This window comes from Gymnoscopelus microlampas, assembly GCF_963454915.1.
Source record: "Gymnoscopelus microlampas genome assembly, chromosome: 3".
In the NCBI taxonomy this organism is placed as follows: Eukaryota; Metazoa; Chordata; class Actinopteri; order Myctophiformes; family Myctophidae; genus Gymnoscopelus; species Gymnoscopelus microlampas.
Window position 1 is genome coordinate 3,965,163 of NC_139940.1, and position 23,281 is coordinate 3,988,443.

At 40.2% G+C, this 23,281-nt stretch overlaps 2 protein-coding genes across 2 annotated transcripts; both read right to left on the reverse strand.

Moving 5' to 3' along the window:
* Positions 1-1,108: 1,108 nt before the first annotated feature.
* LOC311039222 (ependymin-like) lies at positions 1,109-6,821 on the reverse strand (the record flags this gene model as incomplete). The annotated part of the gene is made up of 6 exons (XM_084048900.1): positions 1,109-1,247; positions 1,771-1,855; positions 2,665-2,851; positions 4,619-4,753; positions 5,895-5,926; positions 6,752-6,821. The coding sequence occupies 6 exons, from the start codon at positions 6,819-6,821 to the stop codon at positions 1,109-1,111; spliced, it is 648 nt and encodes a 215-aa protein (XP_083905026.1).
* Positions 6,822-15,307: 8,486 nt separating this feature from the next.
* Positions 15,308-22,300, reverse strand: LOC311042294 (uncharacterized protein). The gene is made up of 7 exons (XM_084052941.1): positions 22,244-22,300; positions 21,491-21,613; positions 20,283-20,414; positions 19,011-19,130; positions 18,218-18,328; positions 17,701-17,791; positions 15,308-15,435 (listed from the first exon to the last, which is right to left on the reverse strand). Exons 1-7 carry the CDS (start codon positions 22,293-22,295, stop codon positions 15,381-15,383), a joined length of 684 nt encoding a protein of 227 aa, XP_083909067.1. The 5' UTR covers positions 22,296-22,300; the 3' UTR covers positions 15,308-15,380.
* Between the last annotated feature and the right edge of the window lie 981 nt (positions 22,301-23,281).

Sequence of the window (23,281 nt, forward strand, 5' to 3'; positions counted from 1 at the left end):
TTTTACTTCTACTCCACTACATCTCAGAGTCAAATATTACACTTATACTCGGCTAAAATTATTTGAAAACTTTAGTTACTAGTTACTTTGTAGATTTTGATTATTATTATTACAAAACATACAGTAACCACTTCAGCCCTATATCGGCCATTAGAAAATAGCCATCTACATGCATTGTGAGCTTGTAGATCTGCTATTTTCAAAAGATTTGAGTACTTTAACTGTTGGTACTTTAAATACATTTTGATACTTTTACTCAAGTACATTTTGAATTCCGGACTTTTAATTGTAACATAGTATTTCTACATTGCAGGTAGAGTGTGTTGTCACTGTTGTTTTATCGTCGTTTAATTAATTAATGAATAAAAATAATCTGCGCGCATGTGACCCGCACCGCATCGCCCAAAATTGAATATGAACACAATTTTATACAATATAGAGGGGGTCCCTGGTTCATCTCTCTCTCAGCTAGGGGGTCCTTGGGCTGAAAACGTTGAAGACCCTTGCTCTATACAGTATACCTCTCTGATTCTCAAAATCATCTGTCTCAGACTACCGCTGCCAAGTTTGGTTTTGCACAGCTGAGACACAATGCATTACACATGTTTAATTACAGCAATTAATCAGAGCCGTTACGTTCTACAAATCACCAAAGGTTTCAACAATTAAATCAACTCCAAAGCGACTCAAGCGGCAGGGCTACTCAAAAGGCAGACAGTCTGATCAACAGGTAGTCTCGCGTAGCCAGACAACTATTCCACAATCCCTGAACGCTATATAGAGTCTGGAACTACAACTACCGAAATCCGATTGAGGAAACTGGCACTTCCGTTCACGAAAATATATTTTAAAATATCTTTACATTTTCTTTTTTAATTTCCATTTCTGCCAAGCAGCAAGCTAAATATACTTAAATGATTTCGATGTATAGTCGGATAAATTTGCGCGACTGTGAAGACAAAACGGAAGTGGGGAGGAGGCTTCATATCCGGCTTATATTCTAATCATGATCAGAGCTTCCGAGTCCCAGACTGTATGACCGGAAACATTTGAAAATTGTGGGAGGCAACAGTCTGGCCACGCGAGACTAAACAACAGGCAGAGCTGCTCACTTCCTCTTTAGGAACAGAGAGAAGAAGTCGATCGCTGGTTCATCTCCGTCCGCAGCACTCCTCTCTACCTGCTGGCAGAAGTCTGGAACGTCCAGCTCTTGGGGGTCAGTAAGTCCAATGACCTGATCGAAATAGCTGGAGAGAACAGAGGAGTTGGTTTAACCACAAGAACCCAAGCGTTCCTGTTCTGGGCATTTGTCATAATAAGCGGACATTTAATGGCACAAGTAGGAGGATCTAAAGGCGATCTAAAGCATTGGTTCTCAAAGTGGGGTACGGGGACCCCCAGGGGTACTTGAGGGGGTTCCAGGGGGTACCCAGCAAAATGTGTTAATATAGCATCACAATAATTATGACCTTTTATACTTTGGGCTATTCAAAAATAGCAGATCTACAAGCTCATAGCTATGAGCTTGTAGATCTGCTATTTTTGAAAAATCGTGAAAAATTGTGCAAATCTTTGAATATATGTTTTTTAAAGCGAACATTTGTAACTCAAATCTTTGCTTTTGGGGGTCCCCGGAACAAAATATTTTTAGATGGGGGTCCGCGGCCAAATACATATCATTTTGGGGGTCCTTGACATGAAAAAGTTTGAGAACCACTGATCTAAAGGCTTGTAGATCGGCTGTTTGTTTTTTGTGTGTAGTAAACGTACCTCACTATGACCCAGCCATACTGTCCATCTTGATAAACGATAGACACTGGAATGCATCCAAACTCAGTGAGAGATACCACGTATCCTGGAGGGACAGAGATGGGAAACCAACGTGAGCAATATTACTTAGTTAGCCTGGTGTGTACAGCACCACTACACTGTGTGTAACGGTACACACATTGGATAGATACTAGACCTACTGTACCTACAGTATATGCGGACTGGACAGACAGCCAGATGCACGCACACAAGCACACAACCCATCACACAGGCACCTCAACACTAACACATAAAATTCAAAAATTAGCATGTGAGACTTGTTAGTGTCTGAAAGCTTAGTAGCTACTCAATAGTGTGTGAAATGCATGCTAAAGTTGTGAACATGGCAGCAGTTACATGGTGTACAGCGACCAAACCTAGGTCGTGACATAAATTATGCTTCTCTTAAAGGGATAGTTCACCCCCAAAATGGCTTGAATTCATGGAAAGAAAATATTTCACCGGAAGGAAAACATGTTTTTGGTTGCTCCACAGTGCCCTCTACAGATCTGGTCAATGGAATGTTTCTATTGACCAGATTTTTCCTTTCGGGGAAATATTTTCTTTTCTGGCCAAAAAGTGTATTTTACAGAGTAGGTGGGGTGCTGAGAGGCTTCCCACCTCCGAGAATAGACTTTCAACAACACAAAACAGCCTTTGTTTCGGTGTGTAGCGAAATGCTTTTGTTTATTTTCGCTACTGTTGGAGCCCTCGCAGGGCAGTGGAATTCCTTGTACAAGCGCAAAGCCCAGGGTCTTCCAGGGCGATAGAGGGAACTCACTGACGCTCTGAACCAGGGCTACCCCTAACCCTAGACTAGGGGTCCTAACACTCTACAATCACCCCTGCTCTAACCTGACTTATCGGGCAGCGTTCCCCTCCAGCTGTTGATCAGCAGACCCTGACCAGGGCCTGAGGAGCTGCCCATCACAACCTGACCGTTGAAGGAGGCGCCCTGCGGGACCCCCATGGGGGGGAAGGGCTGCTTCAGAGCATGATGGGTGCATTTCCGGTTGGGCTCGTCGATCAGATACACGGTGTGCTGAGGGATGACATTTATAGGAAGGCAAACGGTTATATGCAAGGAGTCATCACAGTGGTGAAAAGTAACTATGTACACGTACTTAAGTACAAATACCTCAAAATTGTACTTAAGTACGTGTACATGGTTACTTTTCACCTTTACTTGAGTATTTCCAATTGCCAATACTTTTACTTTTACTCTACTACGTCTCAGAGGCAAATATTGTACTTTTACTCCAAATTATTTGAAAACTTTAGTTTACTAGTTACTTTGCAGATATACATTATGATATTATGAAACGTACATTAACTACTTTACCTATTTTATACATAGGCTATTTGAAAATTCTGGTGTCTATTCACTGTATTGTCATGCATCAATGCAGCATGGTCCATTCTATTCACTGTATACTGGCTATGTCATGCGTCAATGCAGCATGGTCCATTCTATTCACTGTGTAGTGGCTGTATACATGCATCAATGCACCAAGTCTATTCTGTGTTTGAAATTTCATTAATTGGGTCTTATCAGAACCAAGCTGTATCAGTACAGGCTAAATGCCAAGTCTTTGACTTTGCCACGGCCAAGTACTGCTCTTATGTTTTCATGTTGATCTAATCAGTTCTTTATCAGTAGATATTATTGTGAAGGACACATTCCACGGGGTATGTTTCATTTGTTATTTAATACTCAACTACCCAGATAATTAGTTTGCTATAGACCACCAAAGTCCTGACGTCACTGCCAGTAGAGGGCGTCTTCCTCAGGTTCATGGCTTTACTTTTTGTGTTGATATCCTCATTGGGGAATCTTAGCTTCATATAAGAACTGTGTTCCAAAAATAAACACAGCACCCTGGCGTTTTTACTTATGGATATGAAGCATCGACTGAAGGTGTAAATGTACACATTTACCCAAAGAGTAACACAATATAAACACTAGAAACGAGTCAAACAACCCAAAGACTACATTTACCATGAACGCGGCTGCTGTGGGGACAGTGATATCAGACCCGGAAGTAGTAGTTCTTGAGACTTTTAAGGCAGAATGAATTCCATTTTTGCCAGAAACAGGCTGCATCAAATATGAATGAATATCATAAACGATGCAGAGCCACCACCCTGACAAAAACGCCAGGGTGGTGTGTTTATGTTTGGAACACAGTTCTTATATGACGTGATCTAAGATTCCCAAATAGGGATTTCAACACAAAAAATTAAGCAACAAACCTGGGGAAAAGCGCCCTCTAGTGGCAGTTACGTCAGAATTTGGTGCTCTATTACGGTAGCTACTGGGTAACTAACTATTAGATCCTCACTAGTTAATTGTGTTGCAGTAGTAGTGACTGAGGTGTCTATGAAACACAATGACTTCCTCCATGCAAACGGCAGTAACTATATGCAGCTGTATTGTGAAATATTACACACACACTTACGCACCCACGCGCACACACCCACGCACACACACACACACCCACGCACACACCCACGCACACACACACACACACACACACACACACACACACACACACACACACACACACACACACACACACACACACACACACACACACACACACACCCACTTGAGCTTGTAGATCTGCTATTTTCAAACACTTTCGTACTTTTACTTTCAGCACTTTAAGTATATTTTGATGGCAATACTTTTGTACTTTTACCCAAGTAACATTTTGAACACATGACCTTTTACTTGTACCAGAGTATTTTTATATTGTGGTATTGCTATTCTTTTACTTAAGTAAAATATCTGAGTACTCGCACGTACCTCCCTGTAGAGCATTAGAGCATCCATGGTCAGGGTCTTGTTGTCTTGTTCACCCCACTCCTTGATGCGTCGCCTCTGTCCCAGAGCGTCGGACCAGTACTGTCCATACGACCACAGCTTGTCATTCTGGGTGCTCTGAGGGAACACATCGATCACTTTGATCTGAGTCTATAGGGTGCACTTCATTCATTTCATCCATTATTAAAACATTTAGCGATAATCAAAACAAACAAATGGCAGATTCAAGCTCCACAACGTGTTGCATTGTGAGCAAGTAGATCGGCTATTTTCTGTATTTTTAAAGGGACTACACCATGATTTTTTTTGGGTCTCCCCTACCTCTCTTCTATCCCCACAAATACCCCACTTTGAACACTCAGGCTTTCACAGCAAATCTGGGGTTTTCTGTAAATTGGTCTCAAAACAGGCCAAACTGATTTGCACCCTGATGTGACGTCACGTCAGGGTACAATCCCTCCCGTTTTTCAGTTCCAACCAAATATATATATATATTTTTTTTCTTATATATTTTTTTTTACTTTTTCCACACAGAACCAGGAGATAACATGCATACAAACTGGTTCAATAGCGCCCCGTGCCAAACAGGACAATATGGTATTGCAGGTGAAAGTGCTTTATAAGCCAGAGAGAAGTTTGTTGGAATGAGTATATCTGAGGCTTGATTTAGGCTCAAACCTTTTGAATTTTTTTTGAGGGACATAAACAATATGATATTAATTATTATTTTTTAAATTCATGGTGTAGATCCTTTAATGCGATACATACCACTGTACGATAAAGTATAACATAGGGCTTAAAAGGATAGTTCACCCTGCATGGAGACTTGAATTCATGGATGTTTTTTGTTTTTGTCTCATTCCTAAGACAATAATTTGATGACCAGCGGACCAGGTAGGCAGCGGTTCCGGTAGGAGACACAAAGGAGACTCTTTGTGTCTCCTACCGGAAACCGCTGCCGGTCATCAAATTATTGGCTTAGAGAATGAGACAAAAACAAAAAAAATATCCATTAATTCAAGTCTCCATGGGGTGACTAATCGATAGAAATAAAGTAATTTTGGGGGTGAACTATCCTTTTGAAACATTTATCGATAATCAGAACACACAAGATCTTGTAGATAGAGCTATTTTCTGTGTTTTTATGCGATACATACAGTACCACACTGTACGATCAATATTTTAAAAAAAATCACCTTGATTCATTGATCATGTGTTTCTCTCATACAGTATAGTGTTGAAGAGAAGCAGCACTCACCGAGATGGCTCCAGTCATAAGAGCTGGACTAGCTGTGAGAAGAAGAGACAATTAATGTTAATTCACAATGAAGCTGCATGTTTCATACTGTGAATTAGTTGGTTTTATTCTACAACAATGAAGATGTGTGGCTCATACTGTGCATTTGTGATGGAACATACAGCAGAATATAACTAAACATTCCTAGAGTAATACAGGTGTAAACTAGCTTCTTATAAATATGTGTTTTTCATGAATTAATGCCTTACTTATCTAGAATTAAATTAATGCCTTACTTCAAATCTCACGCATCGCATCATGATGCATTGTGAGCTTGTAGATTGGCTGTTTTTTTGCTATCTTTGAAACATTTTTGAATAAGAAAGTGGTTAAGTGTGTCTGTGGGTTTTATTATAGCACCAATTTAGTATAAAAAAGTATTGACAAGAGCTTGTGACCAAATAATAACTGTGAGTTGTGACGTGATGTGAGCTTGTATAGATGTGCTATTTTGACACAAAATAGACTAGACTAGTCAACTGCATCAAATGAATTGCACGTTCTATCAGCAAAATGTAAACATCTCATGATTTTATATTAGTAATAATTGTTAAATAATCTGTGATCACAATTAATCTGTCTCTAAATATACAAAAAAAACACTGTTTGACTGCATACTGTGTTTACTGACAAAAGAAAATCTAAATTTGAATACTATGTATACAACAGATTACATTGCAGCAGATGTAATTAAGACAAAAGGTTTGGCATAATGTACAGTATATGTAGTGCATGTTTTGGCAGAAAGTTTGCCGCTAGAATAGGGATTAGTATTAAAAGGATAGCAATATGTATAAGTTCAGTGCTATTGTACTCACAGCATCGATGAGGCTGCTGGGCCAGACAGGACAGAGACAGCAGGCTCAGCAACACAATGAAGTTCCTCATGTTTCCTCACACACACAGCGTAGCAACGTAGAAACACACACTCACACCTACACACCTACACACACACTGCAGGGTTAATGGCTGAATAGCCAGAGCCTCTTCCTTTATAAACAAGACCCTAGACGCTCCAGGTCCGGAGCAGGTGCCGGTGTTTCTTTCCAGCAGTGTTCTGAAAGCCCAGGACTTTGAGGACATGGTGATAAGAGGCAGTAACACAGCATGTGACTCTGACAGCATAGGGTATCATAAAAAAACGATTCCATGGCCTCTTTGCACCGACTTCCTGTTAACGTTAGGGTCCATTTCAAGGTCCTGGTACTCGGTCATGGTCAGGCCCCAGAATACCTAACTGACCTGGTCCCACATTATGTGCCAGGGAGAAGCGGTGGAATACTGCAATGTAGAAAATCTAGAAATACTCCATTACAAGTCAAAGTACAAACGTATTGGTATTGAAATGTACTTAAAGTACCAAAAGTAGAAAGTACTCACTTTGCAGAATGTCCGATTTCACAAGTTTTGACATCTTAAATGTATACAAATCTTTTGGAAATAGCCAATCTACAAGCTCACAATGCGTCGGTCGACATTCAAAACGGCCAAATTGTATATGGAGCTGAAGTGGTTAATATATGTTTTGTAATAATAATCAGAATCTACCCACACGGAAAGAAAATATATGAACCTATATTGCCACATATATGTTCAACATATATGCCAAATATATGAAATTGGCCCCCTACATATATGTCTCTCAACATATATGCACATATATATCCATATATGCACATATATATATGCACATATATGTGCATATATATGAATGCTGCATATATGCCCATATATGTACCTATATATGCACATATATGTGCATATATATGAATGCTGCATATATGCCCATATATATAGGGGGCCAATTTCATATATGCATTATATATTAATATATGCTAAATATAGGTAATATATGTTTATTTACACATATATGTTAAATATAGGTCATATATGTTTATTTACACATATGCAGTATGTTAAGGATACATAAATACAAATATGCATACCTACATGAATTAAATAAAACACAATATCTAGATGTTATTAAACATTTATTCAAAATCTCAATTAAACATAATCACAACAGAAAATAATTGGTTGATCTTAGACAGGAATAATAATTTCAATTATCTGCCTTTCGGCGATGCCTGAGCAACTTGCTGTTGATGGCTTGACCCAGCTGGCCTTTAGTTGCGTGCGGTCACTTCTTCATTGTTGCCTCTGCAAAGAGACCAAAAGGACATGAGACAACAGTGGAAAAATAAAGACTCCAAGTATATACGTTTTGCTACACCACCTGATTTAGTGTACATGAGTTTCCTTGTGAGTTTATCGGCTGATAGCCCAAAGCCTTTATTCAAACAGTATCTATTTTATTAGTTTTTTTTCATAAACATGCAATTATTTTGAATTGTCTGAAAAGTGAGTGCATTTATGAGTCCAAGACACCTTCTATATTTACAATAATTGGTTAGAATTGTGTAATAATAATAATAATAATAATAATAATAATAGAATTATGTAAGTGTGTCTTGTCGAATGATCTCATGGTATGTTTGACATCTAAAAAACTAAATAAATGATAAAACTCTACTAAAATATGACCTAAGACGGCAAAGCAACATATTAAGAATGTCATTCATATAGTGGGGAATGGTCCAAATGTTTTGCACAAAACTTACACTCAAAGCCAATCGAAGTCCATCAATCGCTTCAGGAGGGAGGAGACAGGAGGATATACCCACTTTTCTGGCTGAGCAGCTTTGTCGTTTTAGTGCCGATGGGTTGATCACAACGAAACATCTGAAATCAAAAATCACATATGGAAAAGGTGCACTCATAGCTGCTCTACAAGAGAGCACATTTTTCGAGTTACATATGATGGTTCTACTTCAAGCAGAAAGTTACCTTTGAATGAATTCAGGCGTGCTCCTGTGCACCAGAGTGAAGTTGTAATAACTGGAAAAGCTGCCAGTCCAGCCAGTAAGTTGATCTGTGGAGCCACACCGACCGGACCCTCAATGCTCAGCATCCATTTTGTAGCTGTGAGAACTTCACCTTAACATAATTAGACATATATGGTTTGCATGTTAACAGTGTTCGTCTGTTGCTTTCCACATAACAATAGATTGTTAAACTAAAACATGACCTCCATATAGTCTCCGTATTTGCAATGCTTTAAAACAGATTAGAAAAAACAGTTTACACTACCTAAGACAATTAGACGAGTCGGGAAGCTTCATTATCCTTTCAACAACTGCTGCTGTCACCATGCAACACCTAAAGGACAGAAAAACAAATAAAAAATGTAGTCATTGACCCCAGCTCAACAGTTGAGGGTAACAGCTTCAACTTGGGCATAACACAAGTTTACAGGTGTAAAAGGGTGGCATAATGTTTTGTACAGGCTACCCATTAATTTTATTTGCATACATAGTATTAAGAATTATAAAGGAGGAACATGTCAAACAACAAAAAAGAAAAGTATCAAACGAAAGTAAAAGGTATCCAAAAATGTAATAAAAGACATCCTCAGACTCTATTGCAAGTAAAGACGTCACGTAGCAGCAGATGTTTTTTTCTTCGCACTTCTTCTTGTCGTGTCCAGTCTTTGCACTGGTTTTAAGTGCTCACTAGCTGCCAGCCAGGTGTTTCTTTCAGCATCTGTGATAGTAGAAATAGACATAGATATTATTTGTGCGTCAGTAATTTAAAATGTAATGTTAACTCATCAGATTGCTCATAATTTGCGCCACCCTTCTCATAATTCATTCAGTTCTTCTGATGAATTTGGCAAAGTGTTTCGCAGAACTGATTAATGATTAATGTAAAATCAGTGGTTCTCAAACATGTTCATGTCAAGGACCCCCTAATTATTAGCCTATGTACTTGGCTATAGGACTCAAGATTTGAATTACAAAAGTGTTTCAGAAATATTCCACACAGTTTGTTTACAGTGTTTTTTAGTTTTTTAATAGCTGATCTACAAGCTCACAACGCATCACCATGCGCTGCACTGTGAGCTTGTAGATCTGCTATTTTCAAATAGGCAATTTATAGGGTTTAAGTGGTTAAACTGATTTTGATGCTATATAACCTCATTTACCTGGGGACCACCTGGAAACCCCCCAATGACCCCTGGGGCTCCCTGGAGCCCACTTTGAGAACCACTGATAAACATAACCTGCTTTGTTAGCTAGCTGTGTGCAAAACAAAACTAAGTATTTTTTGTTTTGTTTGATCCATTACTATTTGTACTCTTTTTAATTAAATGATTGTACTTTGTACTGTAGGTTTCAAACAAAATTCATAGATATGATAATAATAATTAATTACAGTCAAAATAAATGAGTCCAACATTAGCTTGTGTTGTGGACTGATTTATACCTGATAAACACTGACATGCACCACATGGAAATTAATATGCTAATATCATGTCTAAGACTGTGTTACACGCCCCAAAAACCTTATCTACAAGCTCACAATGTGTCGCTGTGAGCTTGTAGATCAGTGATTTTTGGGCGTGCAACAGTGTCTTACGACGAAACATAATTTAAGCTTGAGCGAATCACTGTATCATGACAGTCATGAGGAAACTTCAACCCGTTTCTTGCTATTTCTCCATTTACGGCCCTACATCTACATAAACGTTCATATTTCAAATATAAAGTGCTTACCTCATGGCCACGGATGTTACAATTCACTTCGGGTGGGTGTAAGTATCCGTATATTCCAGATTGTTCATAAAAAAAGCATTTTAATCCGACCGGTGGCCATTGTGTCATAGATTTACAATGTATCAGAGTGCAGTACACCTCCCAACCAATAGGGTCACGTAGTTGAACGCATAAGGAAATACGGAGAAAATGGCCACCGATCAAATTAAAATGCTTTTTATTGAACAATACAGACAATACGGGTATTTCTGAGTGCCCGAGTAGACTTGTAACATCCATGGCCATAGAGTAAGCACTTTATATTTAAAATCTGAACGTTTATGTAGATGTACAGGTTCTAAATGGAGAACGTGCAAAAAACAGGATTAAGATCAGCCATGACGCTCGTGACGGACGAGCGTCATGTGATACATGGCTAATAAAAACTGCACGTTTACGATACTAACAAGTTGGATAACATTTGAATTCCATAAACGAATTAAACTTACCTGTTATCTAGTAGAGTAGAAGCATGGAATCAAGCTGTTTGTAAATAAATGTTCGCTCAGCCGTCAGACGTTAGTTTCACTTTCTCCGCCTCTGTTCAAATTCTAATAAGCTCCGCCCTTAGCTGCGTGACGTAATGTCGCACAGTGGTTCTCAACCTGTGGGTCGGGACCCCCAGGGGGATCCCCACATGATTGGGGAGTGTGTGTGGTGGGGGGGGGGGGGGGGTGAAGTGACAATTTAAGTAACCTTTTTAATTCCAAAAAAATAAAAATAATAATACAAATAAAATAATTACTGCATCAAAAGTAATCAACAAACTATACTAAAAAACTGGTCAAATGTTGGCCAAATTGCAAAATAATATAAGAAAGAGGCAAAATAGCCCATCAAGGCGTTGTGAGCTTGTTGATCGGCTATTTTCAAAATATTGATCTGTGGAACTGAGTCAATTAAAACTAAATGCCTCAACTCCTACATTACAAGTACATATTAGGGTTGGGGTCCCCAGTTCAAATATGATTATTTTGGGGGGTTGTGGCCTGAAAAGGTTGAGAACCACTGCTGTAAGTGGGCACTGCATGGGATATCTGCACTCAATGTAAAATTGGCTATTTTGTCCAAAATGTAAAATAAAGTATACATGATTAGAACATTAAACATTCGACAATTAAGCTCTAATATTTCTATAATTGCTACAAATTGCTACAAAACCTGTATAGCAGTCATTTTGGGGTATACACAAGAAGTTGAAGGATAAAACTAATGATGATAATAACTGATAATGATGATGATGTTCACATCATGTAAAACATTTTAAATTGTTGTGCCTCTAGAAGGCAGTGGAAAACAGAAAGGTCTTTAGTTGTGTTTTAAAATAAATAAGAGTGGCAGCATGCAGACCTAATTAAACAATATTGTCTTTATATTATATCTTCCACAATCCACAAACCAAAATCTACATTGGATGGAAATACGTACAATAATGAATTCATTTTTTTGCAAATAAAAAAGGGAGATATGAGCTATATATATAGGCATATATGTAGGCATTTATGACACATATGCAAATATATGAGCTTGATTGTGGCATATATGTGAACATATATGAGCTACATATAAGACATATATTCCCTATATATCAACATATATGCACATATATGAACCTGATTGTGGCATATATGTGAACATATATGAGCTATATATGAGACATATATTCCCTATATATCAACATATATGCACATATATGAACCTGAATATGACATATATGCAGCATATATTCTGCATATACCTGCCATATATTGGCATATATGTTCATATATTTCCTTTCCGTGTGGGTACATCTAATCTAATTAAGTAACTAGTAGGCCTACCTAAAGTTTTCTAATAATTGTAGTGGAGTAAAAGTATAATATTTGCCTCTGAGATGTATGTAGAGTAGAAGTAAAAGTATAGAAAATTGGAAATACTCCAGTTAAGTCAAAATACCTCAAAACTGTACTTAAGTAGGCCTACAGTGCTTCACACAACTGGCCCTGGCACAAATTATTTTCAGATTGGGGGTACGCGGCCAAACACATGTCAATTCAGGGATTCTTGGCAGGAAAATGTTTGAGAAGCAGTGCTTTATCCCACCACACACACTACTAGATGAAATGTAAATAATTCATGTTAAATCATTTGACAATAACGGTAAAATAAAGGCTTGAATTCAGTTAATATGTATCAGCTAGTTGGATTTGGCTGCTGCACTGGTACTGCAACTTTTTCACGTCACGTAATATGTATTTGACCTCCATTTGAAAATGCATCTGTGCCAGGGACCCCCATACAAAAAATATTCCACTTAAAAAAAGATTGATCTATAGAACAGGGGTCTTCAACGTTTTCAGGCCAAGGACCCCCTAGCTGAGAGAGAGTTGAATTAGGGACCCCCTCTATATTGTATAAAATTGTGTTTCAGATAAACTTTTGCTGCTCTTTTTCCCCTCTACACCTATAACTCTGCCAAAAATAGCCGATCTACAAGCTCACAACGCCTCGCAGCGCGAGGCGTTGTGAGCTTGTAGATCTGCTATTTTTGGCTAAAGTTCTCCTCAGAATAGGGATGCTAGGGTTCAAGTGGTTAAGGTTAAAAAAAAAAAAAAAGCTGCTATCACACAAAGATTTGGCGGACCCCCTGTAGTAACCCTGAGGACCCCCTAGGGGTCCCGGGCCCCCTGTTGAAGACCCCTGATCTAGAAGCTCACAACTGTTGTGAGCTTCTACGTTGGTTATTTTCAAATAGCCCACGTGTGTATAATATAGGGTTAAAACTGATTTTGATGCTATAATAACACATTTTGCTGGGGACCCCCAGGAACCTTCTCAAGGACCCCTGAGGTTGTCCCCGGACCTCACTTTGAGAACCACTGGGCTAATAATGTACATTCAGTGTGTTAACTTTATGTAAGTTGACCACTGAATGATGATGTTAAAGTTAATGGTAGGACGTTGAGGAAACAGTGTTATATTCACAGACAGAGGGAGGATTAGAACACCTGGACTGGACTCTTGGTTGACTGGAGTGGAGAGAGCATCACGTTGCACTGGGAATGACATCATTCTGTCACATGACCTGGAGGTCGTCACCGGACCATTACACCATGTTATGTAACATGGTGTATGGGGAGATATTAGGCGTTTGAACATCAGGCAGAGGCTCTGAGAGTCACTCTGCTGCTCATACGTGGATGGGTCGCATTCATTCATCTAATTAATATAGGCTACAAACACATGACATGTCTGAAGAAGGCTTATCGTCAATGATCATCTCAACATCGTAATAGTTTCAGGCATCAGTAAATTAAGGTCAAAATGCTTTAGTAGCGTAATACATGTTTTGAGCAAACTTTTGACTGTTAACTGCATTAAATAAATTGCACATCCTATCAGCAAAATGTAAAAAAACATCATGATTCAAAAAAATATGTTTAAAAAGCTAAACGGTACATTCAAACCCGCGTGTCACTTTAAAACACTTTTATTGGAACACTTTACAATGTGCATAAGATTAAGTTTGAAGTTACAATGGGATGGGTTTGTATAGGAAGGGGTCTGATAAAATGATTATCAAATATCTAAATACTGAATCAAAAAACTTTAAAACTGTCTGGGGTGTTCATACAAGCCTGAGTAGACGTTCAAATGACCACAAACATTTGAAATAAAACTGGGCCCGTTTGTAAAGTGGGCCTCAGGTGACATTTATAAACATATATGTTTGTCTTTGTTTAATTATTCAATATTATAGGCACAGCTGAGGTGCTCCACTGCTTGCTTTTCGCACGCGCGCACGCACGCACGCACGCACGCACGCACGCACGCACGCACGCACGCACGCACGCACGCACGCACGCACGCACGCACGCACGCACGCACGCACGCACGCACGCACGCACACACACACACACACACACACACACACACACACACACACACACACACACACACACACACACACACACACACACACACACACACACACACACACACACACACACACAGAGAGAGAGCTTAAAAATGTAGGAGAAAACTGTTTTGCTGAATGGGGTGTAGTGATACCAAAGGGTCCCTAGGGGGTGCCAGTAGAAACTTTATTAACAGTTTGTAAATAGTACAGTGGCATGATTGTTACAATGATTGTTAAAAGGACAACACAGCATGCCCTATGGGCAACACATCTTGGATATATTGATTGACACTTCAACAGTACATCATAGTTTTAGACTGTACAATCCTGCGTGTGTGTGTGTGTGTGTGTGTGTGTGTGTGTGTTTGTATTACTATACTTGCGAGGACCAAGTATAGTAGAATTTGAAGAAATATACATTGTGAGGACCGTTCTCCTGGTCCTCACAAAGACAAATGGTTGTTTTATTGTTAAAAAAAACATTTTTTAGAGATACGTTTACAATTAGAAAAACATTCAGGTCAGGATTAGACATTTAGAGGTTAGGTTTAGGGATTGGAATTAGAGTCAAACATGATTTATACTTAGTTGCGCGCCAGTGTCATGCACCGAAAAACAGCCGATCTATAATTGTGGGCTTATAGATCTGCTGTTTTTCGGCTTTAGGCCTAAGGTTAAAAATGGCAAAATAATATATATATTTTTAAATGACATTCATAAAATGGCTGTCCTGAAGCGTTGATGTCCTCACAAGTATAGTAATACAAGTGTGTGTGTGTGTGTGTGTGTGTGTGTGTGTGTGTGTGTGTGTGTGTGTGTGTGTGTGTGCGTGTGCGCGTGCGCGTGAGTGCACGGTGAATGTTATCGTGCACAAGAAGATCCATCTGCCTTCATTCACCTCATTGTGTTGTTGTGGTACATCTCAACTCCTGGCTCGCGTCTCTGGTACCTGAGAACATGAGTGACAGATTCCAATTCATATTCCCTCGTCTGAAGAAGTTCAGAGTGGGGTGGGCCCCCCGCATCCTCATGTTGTTCTACAACAGCGGGGGGGATGGGGGGGGGGGGGGGGGGGGAGCTATAAAACGGCTTCAACAGTTTGAGCAGCCAATAATTTTCCCCCCCTTTTTCTCCCCAATTTAGTCGTTATGCCAATTAATTCCTCCCCACACACTAAACTGTATGGTATATCCCATTGGTTCTCAAAGTGGGGTCCGGGGACCCCCAGGGGTACTTGAGGGGGTTCCAGGGGGTCCCCAGCTAAATGATGGATAGGAACCAAATGGACCCTTATGGGTCTATAACTCTGAGAGTGTAACAAATGGAACCAAATGGACCCTAACAGGTCCATTTGGTTCCATTTGTACACTCTCAGAGTTAAATTAACATTGATTTTTACGATATGAATTGGGGTCCCAGAGTTATAAATGCCATTAAATGGGGGTCCGTAGGCTAATGCATGTCAAACTGGGGGTCCTTGAAATTAAAATGGTTGAGAATCAATCCTAGAGCCGTAAAAGATCTTCTCTTATGGGGGGTCCCTGGCGTATCTTTTCAAATGGGCGTCCGCGGGCTAATAAGTGTCAATTTGGGGGTCCCTGGCATGAAAAAGTTTGAGAACCACTGCTATATCCTATACTGACTCACCTGCCAGTGAGGAGCCCCCACCAGGAGGACGTACAGAGCCGTACTACTCCTCCTGTAGGAGTATGTGCAATGACAGATATCACCCTCCTCCCCGCCCGGCTTCCCTCCCCAGAACACGGGCCAATTGTGTTCGTGTAGTAGACGCTCGACAAAGCCGGATGCACCACGGTGGATTTGAACCCACAACCTTTGTGGTGGTGGGCAGGGACTTTCCACTGCGCCACATGAGCATCCTGAAAAACATTATTTCACCCACTTCTTTCCACCTGTAAACCTGTGACGTGATTCTGGTGTTGTTTTACATCATCTGATCTGCATCTACAAGCTCACAACGCGTCACTCTGTGAAACGTTGTGAGCTTGTAGAACGGCTTTTGTTACAGTAAATAGCTGTATATTCTGTAGTAATCATTAGTATAGAGTGTTTGTTCAGTAGCATGAGGTTTCCCCATCTCACAAGCTCTTTAGTAAACAGAACATGCATTTTTAGGTTGGGAAACCAAATTAATCCAATCAGGAGAGAGAACTCATACATAATACAATACAGGATCAGAAAAAGTTAAATTAGAAGTGATGACACAAAATAATGAGCCAACAAAATTGGAACACTGTAAGCTTCTAAACAGGTACGGTCTTCTGATTGGATTAAATTGGCAACCAACATGAAAATGTATGCAGAAGATGCATGTTTACCTTAGTTAACGTACACATTTATAGTATGTTCATTTACTCCACTTTAACTGTTGTTTTATATACATTGTTATTATGTAAATTACAAATGTTATTACACAGGTAATAACATTTAAGTGGTTTTTCAGGTCTCCTTGCCTAACTCTGTTTGTTGGTTCCTTTTTATGGAGAGTTGTGTGATTGTAATCTATCTAATGCAGTAGTACTCTGTAATCAAGATGTAATCTATCTAATGCATTGGTTCTCAAAGTGGGGTCCGGGGACCCCCAGGAGTACTTGAGGGGGTTCCAGGGGGTCCCCAGCTAAATGATGGATAGGAACCAAATGGACCCTTATGGGTCTGTAACTCTGATAGTGTAACAAAAGGAACCAAATGGACCCGTCAGGGTCCATTTGGTTCCTTTTGTTACACCATTTGTACACTCTCAGAGTTAAATTAACATTGATTTTACGATATGAATTGGGGTCCCAGAGATATAAATGCCATTAAATGGGGGTCCGTAGGCTAATGCATGTCAAACTGGGGGTCCTTGAAATTAAAATGGTTGAGAATCAATGCTAGAGCCGTAAAAGATCTTCTATTATGGGGGGTCCCTGGCGTATCTTTTCAAATGGGGGTCCGTGGGCTAATAAGTGTCAATTTGGGGGTCCCTGGCATGAAAAAGTTTGAGAACCACTGATCTAACTCTGTAATCTAAAGGTAATCATCTAATGTAGTAGTACTCTGTAATCTAGATGTTATCTATCTAATGTAGTACTCTGTAATCTAAAGGTAATCTATCTAATGTAGTAGTAGTACTCTGTAATCTAGATGTAATCCTTCTAATGTATAGTACTCTGTAATCTAAAGGTACTCCATCTAATATAGTAGTACTCACCATCTGTTATAAATCAAAGCAGCAATGATGATCACACAGATGAACAGTCCCAGCCCGAAAGCCAGCCACTGGTTGTCAGGAGTTTGTATTCCTTAAACAAAAATCAAACGAACATGCAGTAAGATATCACACCAGTGTATTTAAATGAATGGAAAGGTTTGTATTTGTATAAATTGACTGTACAGTCATATCACCAGAGTAGTTTGTGTTTTAGTCAAAGACGGACACAACTAATGAAGTGAGCAAAACATGATGGTTATTAATTCCTGACTACACCTTATTGCAGGCTTATTGGTGTGTGTGTGTGTGTGTGTGTGTGTGTGTGTGTGTGTGCGTGTGTGCGTGTGTGCGTGTGTGCGTGTGCGTGCGTGCGTGCGTGCGTGCGTGCGTGTGTGCAAAAAAACAAAACAAAAACAATACTTAGCCAAAAAACCCTCTTGTTGATTCTTGATGCACCCAAAGTATAGAGATAATCCTACCAAAGGTATGAAGCACAGCATGTTTTACTTTCTCTCACCGTTGCAAAAGCTTTCTTTACAGCAGGTTGCGGTAGGTTGATTGACACACATGTTCTCGGAGGCACAGCCATACCCTGTCAGATGTACGCCTGCTGGACCTCCGATTATCACTGTGAACACAAACACATAAAACTCTAATGTCTGCTCCATTAATCATTTAATGTTCACACTTCCTTGATGTTGCTCAACTTTATTATCTGGAACCAGCGCTATCTCTGGGTATTGTTTGGTTATATCCAACTCAAAGAACAACAATCTAATTCTCTTGGTAGCATTCCGGTCACAGAATGACAGAGAAGCTTCCCCATGGGGGCGGCTGTGGCTCAGGAGATAGAGCAGGACGTCCAATGATCTGTGGGTCGGCGGTTCGAATCCCGGCTCCTCCTGTCCACATGTCGAAGTGTCCTTGGGCAAGACACTGAACCCTACATTGCCTCCAATGATTCGGTCGGCGCTCGCTTGCCACCATTGGTGTGTAAATGTGGGAAAGGTGAGGACGCTGGTGTCGACTGTTCGCCGCTTCCTTGTTGATAAGCCCGCCCACATTTGAATACTGGGCCCTGGTTGGTCCCGCACAACCTCTGCGGGAGAGAAATAAATTCTCTATGGAGGGGGGCCGACCTAATCTGCCGAGGGCTAAAGTGCATGCTATTTTGCAAAGGCAGATTCGTCTGGAACCAGGCTACCTGAACCCCCCACCCTGCAACACACAATGCACCCCCAAACTAAGGCCAACTATTTGTGTAAATAGCAAGAGACACAGTCATACAAACCATCTGTGTATTACTGTACCTGTTCCATTGATGCAGCGATCTTCAAGCCCAATACATGTTAGGCTGGTGGTGCAGTTTTTGTCTTTGTCGTCTTTGCAAGTGAAGCACTGCAAACCATTGGGCTGACTCTTGTCAGGAGCTGTAAGGTTTACATTTAGAAAATGTTCAGGGCTGTAGACATCATCATCAATTAATGAGGTGTTCAACCCTGAACCTCATGTACAACAAAACAACTTTCACATGCATGCTCTGTCTAGTTAGTTCAACCACAAGTTTATTGTATGTCAGTTGTCCTCTGGCAACGGCTGTTCGGCCGTGGGTAGTCTCTCAATCCTATAAAGATTTTTAAATATCTATTATATGTTTTAAATTCTGCAACCTATATGCTGTGTGGAGGGGGGGGCTAAAGTAGTGAAAATAGCAGATCAACAAGCTCAGAATGCGATGCAATGCGTTGTCGCTCAGTAATCATAATCAAGGCAAAAATGATGTGATATTGATTTCTATAGCTCAGCCCTATACCACAGAAGCAGTGGTGCACTATGGTTGCTTCACGCAACACCACAGTGTGAGGTTATTATTGTTTTCACGCGCACGCGTATAGGTACGGTACGGATGTGCACGCGTGTCCACGCTAGAACGCGCCCCCCATCGATTCATGAGCCACTGCCAAGTACCCAAATGGCTGCTTTGCATAACAGGTTTACAAGTGAGTGTGCAAATGTATCCTCACTCGCATTATACACAGTAAGCAACACAGCATTTTGGCTGAATGGCTTCAGTAGCCGCTGCTGCCAGTATCCTATCTGCACGCAGCAATGTCTCAGCCACCATCAAAGAAGAGACAGATACTCGTTCAAAGCAAACTTTTAGTTTCAGCTCCTATAATTCAAGGCAATCCTTGAATTATTTTTATTAGTTTAAAAAGACTAAAACTAAGCTAAAAACTAATCATTTCCTATATAAACATGTTTCCTACCTTAAGGTAAAATAAAATGTGTGCGATGTGCTTGTGTGTTGGCGCGTGACATCATTAAAATAGCGTTCCGCCGTAAAACTAAAATCACCATTTCACCCCTGCAGGAGGTATACTATAGATAGGTGTCTTCAAAAATTTCAGACCCCTTAGCTGAGATAAATAGTGTTTCAGATTAAACTTTTTTTTTTTTTACTTGGTCTGCTCTTCTTTCCCTCTATACACCTATACCTCTTTGCCAAAAAGTAGCCGATTTACAAGCTTGTAGATCTGCTATTTTCGGACCCCCTGTTGAAGACTGGTGTAGATACTTACATGGGGGAAAGTGTTCATTGCAGAGATGTTTGTTGCAGCACTCATCTCTGTTAAGGCTGAATCCAAAGTTCACTGAGCCACAGGTATCGTTTACGTTGACGCAATACTTATAATACTCCATTACGTGTTTTTCTGAAAACAAACAAGATGTTGCGGTCTCTGCCAAAATAATGTTGGTCACACCAAACTTCCCGTTCCCATTCAAAAACATTGGCCGCTATAGGCAGAATTAAAGTTCGGTGTGACCGCACCACCCTGAATCATAATAGAAAGTCATTGTTATCTATGACAGTTTTACATCCCGAAAATAAGGTTTATACGGTTATACTGTCTTCATACCATTTGTATATACTTCATACTTCTACTCCACTACATCCCAGATGTACATTTTGACTTTTTACTCCACTACAATTATTGGACAACTTAAGTTACAAAATATATTCTATTTTCTTTTTTTATGTATTTTATATATTTCTATTTTCAATTTTTCCAAACTTTTTTTTTCACCCGGTGACACTTTTCTAAGTGATCCTGGGCGCTACACCAGCCCTACACCAGCCCCCCACAGCTAGGGAGGCCAGGGCCGAGCTCATGCCTCCTTCAATGCATGAGAGCCAACTGACCTTCTTGTCACATGACAGGGAGGAGTTTCCCCGGTAGGACGTAGCGAGTGGAAGGAACACGTTATTCCAACCAGTTCCCTTGCCCTCCATCAGGCGCCCCGGCTGTCATGGGGGGGGGGGGGGGGGGCGGTATAGCGACCAGGATTACTACATGTTTTTGTGAGGGTATTAACTACCCTAGGAGACACGGGGAGAACATGCAAACTCCACACAGAAAGGCCCTTTCACCAACCCCATCTAGGGTATGGGCGCTGATGATGCGGAGGAGAAGCCCCCTTTAGATTCTATTTTAAAACATACATTAACCAATTAATCGCTAATCTATACTATTTGAAAATAGCAGATCTACAAGCGCACAACGTGTCCCGATGCCATGCCTTGTAAGCTTCAAAAAAATATAATTGAACAATATTTTGTGCTTTTACTTTGGCACGGTAAATATATTTTGATGTCAATACTTTTGTACTTTACTCAAGTAAAATGAACACAGGCCTTTTAATTTACTTTAAAACGTGCTTTTATATTGCGATATTGCAAAATCTGAGTACTACTTCCACCACTGGTTATCCCTCTGTATCAACATACCTGACATGGTTGTCCGTGCGCCACATGTTTGGTTTTCTTTGCATGTGTGTTGCACAGTAGTTTTATTACGGTCCGAGATCTGTAATATGTCATGCATGCTCCTGTAACATGTCAATCCATAGCCTACAACACAACACTAGAGAGTCAGGTCACAATTGAAAACTAATGTAAACTAGGGCTGCAACTATTCATTTCTTTCTTAGCGATTATTCTATCTCGATATCTTTTTTATTGATCAAATAATCAAGAAGTGTTTCAAAAAAAGATAGGGGAAAAAAAGAAAAGTGCACTGCTTGGAGCGCAGAGTGACAACAGTGAATGTGTTCTGTTCACATTTTATGAATAAAGCCTAAACATTCTGTCATTTGATCTGTTAATCCTTTCATATCCATGTGGCTTGAAATCATACTACAACATAGTTTATTATATAACCTTAAACAAGGACAGCTGTGTTTTGCTGTGTGGCTCCTAAGTAAAGTTAGGTCAAGTTGAGTAGAACTGATTTAATGTCTATAATCTGACAACAATGTTTAACTAGCGCTGAAATTACCTCAACACTGTGCCATGCACATGTATTATTAATATTATTAGTATTTAGATGAAAAGATACATGTGTCCAAATCTGTGTGGGGAATAACAAATAAATAAATACAGACAAATGTAAGAAAAATGTATCCCAAACCCCAAACGATAAAACAATAATAACAATACTACTAATAATAACACACAGTAATAAAACACAATATCACTAACCTTTGGTGACGAGCGTAATCCAAGCAATAAGTAGGCATATGAGCAGATGCATTGTGTGTGACGGAGAAGATGAACTGAGGTTCAGACATCTGCATGGGTTAACCAGCGTTACAGCTTATACTACGCCTGTAAAGGAAGTGCGGTGTCTGGATGGGGAGTCAGTGTGGTCATATTGTAGTGTTATGAACATGTCATTTCTCACAAGCCAATGTGATTCATAGTTTTTGAACTACGCTGTTTGTTTGAAAACATGCAAATGCGTTTTTTTTTTTTTAACAATCTTTTACCATTTTTTTTACCATTTGGTTTTCAGCTGTAGTCTCAAGCTAGAATAGAATCAGTGGCGTGCACAGACATTTTGAGAGGCAGGTGCTCAAGTAAATTATACTTTTTTTGTTTACTTGGTCTGCTCTTTTTTCCCTCTACGCCTATACCTCTTTGCCAAAAATAGCAGATCTACAAGCCCACAACGCCTCGCGCTGCGAGGCGTTGTGAGCTTGTAGATCGGCTATTTTTGGCTTAAGTTCTCCTCAGAAAAGGGATGCTAGGTTTCGAATGGTTATGGTAAAAAGAAAAATCATAATCACAAAGATGTGGCGGACCCCCTGTAGTAACTCTGAGGACCCCTAGGGGTCCCGGACCCCCTGTTGAAGACCCCTGCTGTAAACTGTGCCCTTTTTTTCTGGTCAAGAGGGCAAAGGGCAGGTGCTCTAGCACTACCTAGAGTCTATCTGTGCACGTCCCTGCATAGAATAGTAGACAGAAGAGTCTCCACTCCTTGGGGTGTTTTCTTTTTTTGGTGTCACTGTATATCTGCACATATCTTGTCCTCTGCATTTATACCCATCCTATGACAACTAGGAGCAGTGAGCAGCCATTGTGCTGCGCTCAGGGAGCAGTTACAGTTAAGGGTTAAGAGTCTTGCTCCGGGACATCTCGACACGTTGCTGGCCTGGCCTGGAATCGAACCTGTGACAACCAGGGCCTCTGGCGGCCTCAGGCGGGCTCACTAACCACTCAGAGAGAGAGAGAGAGAGA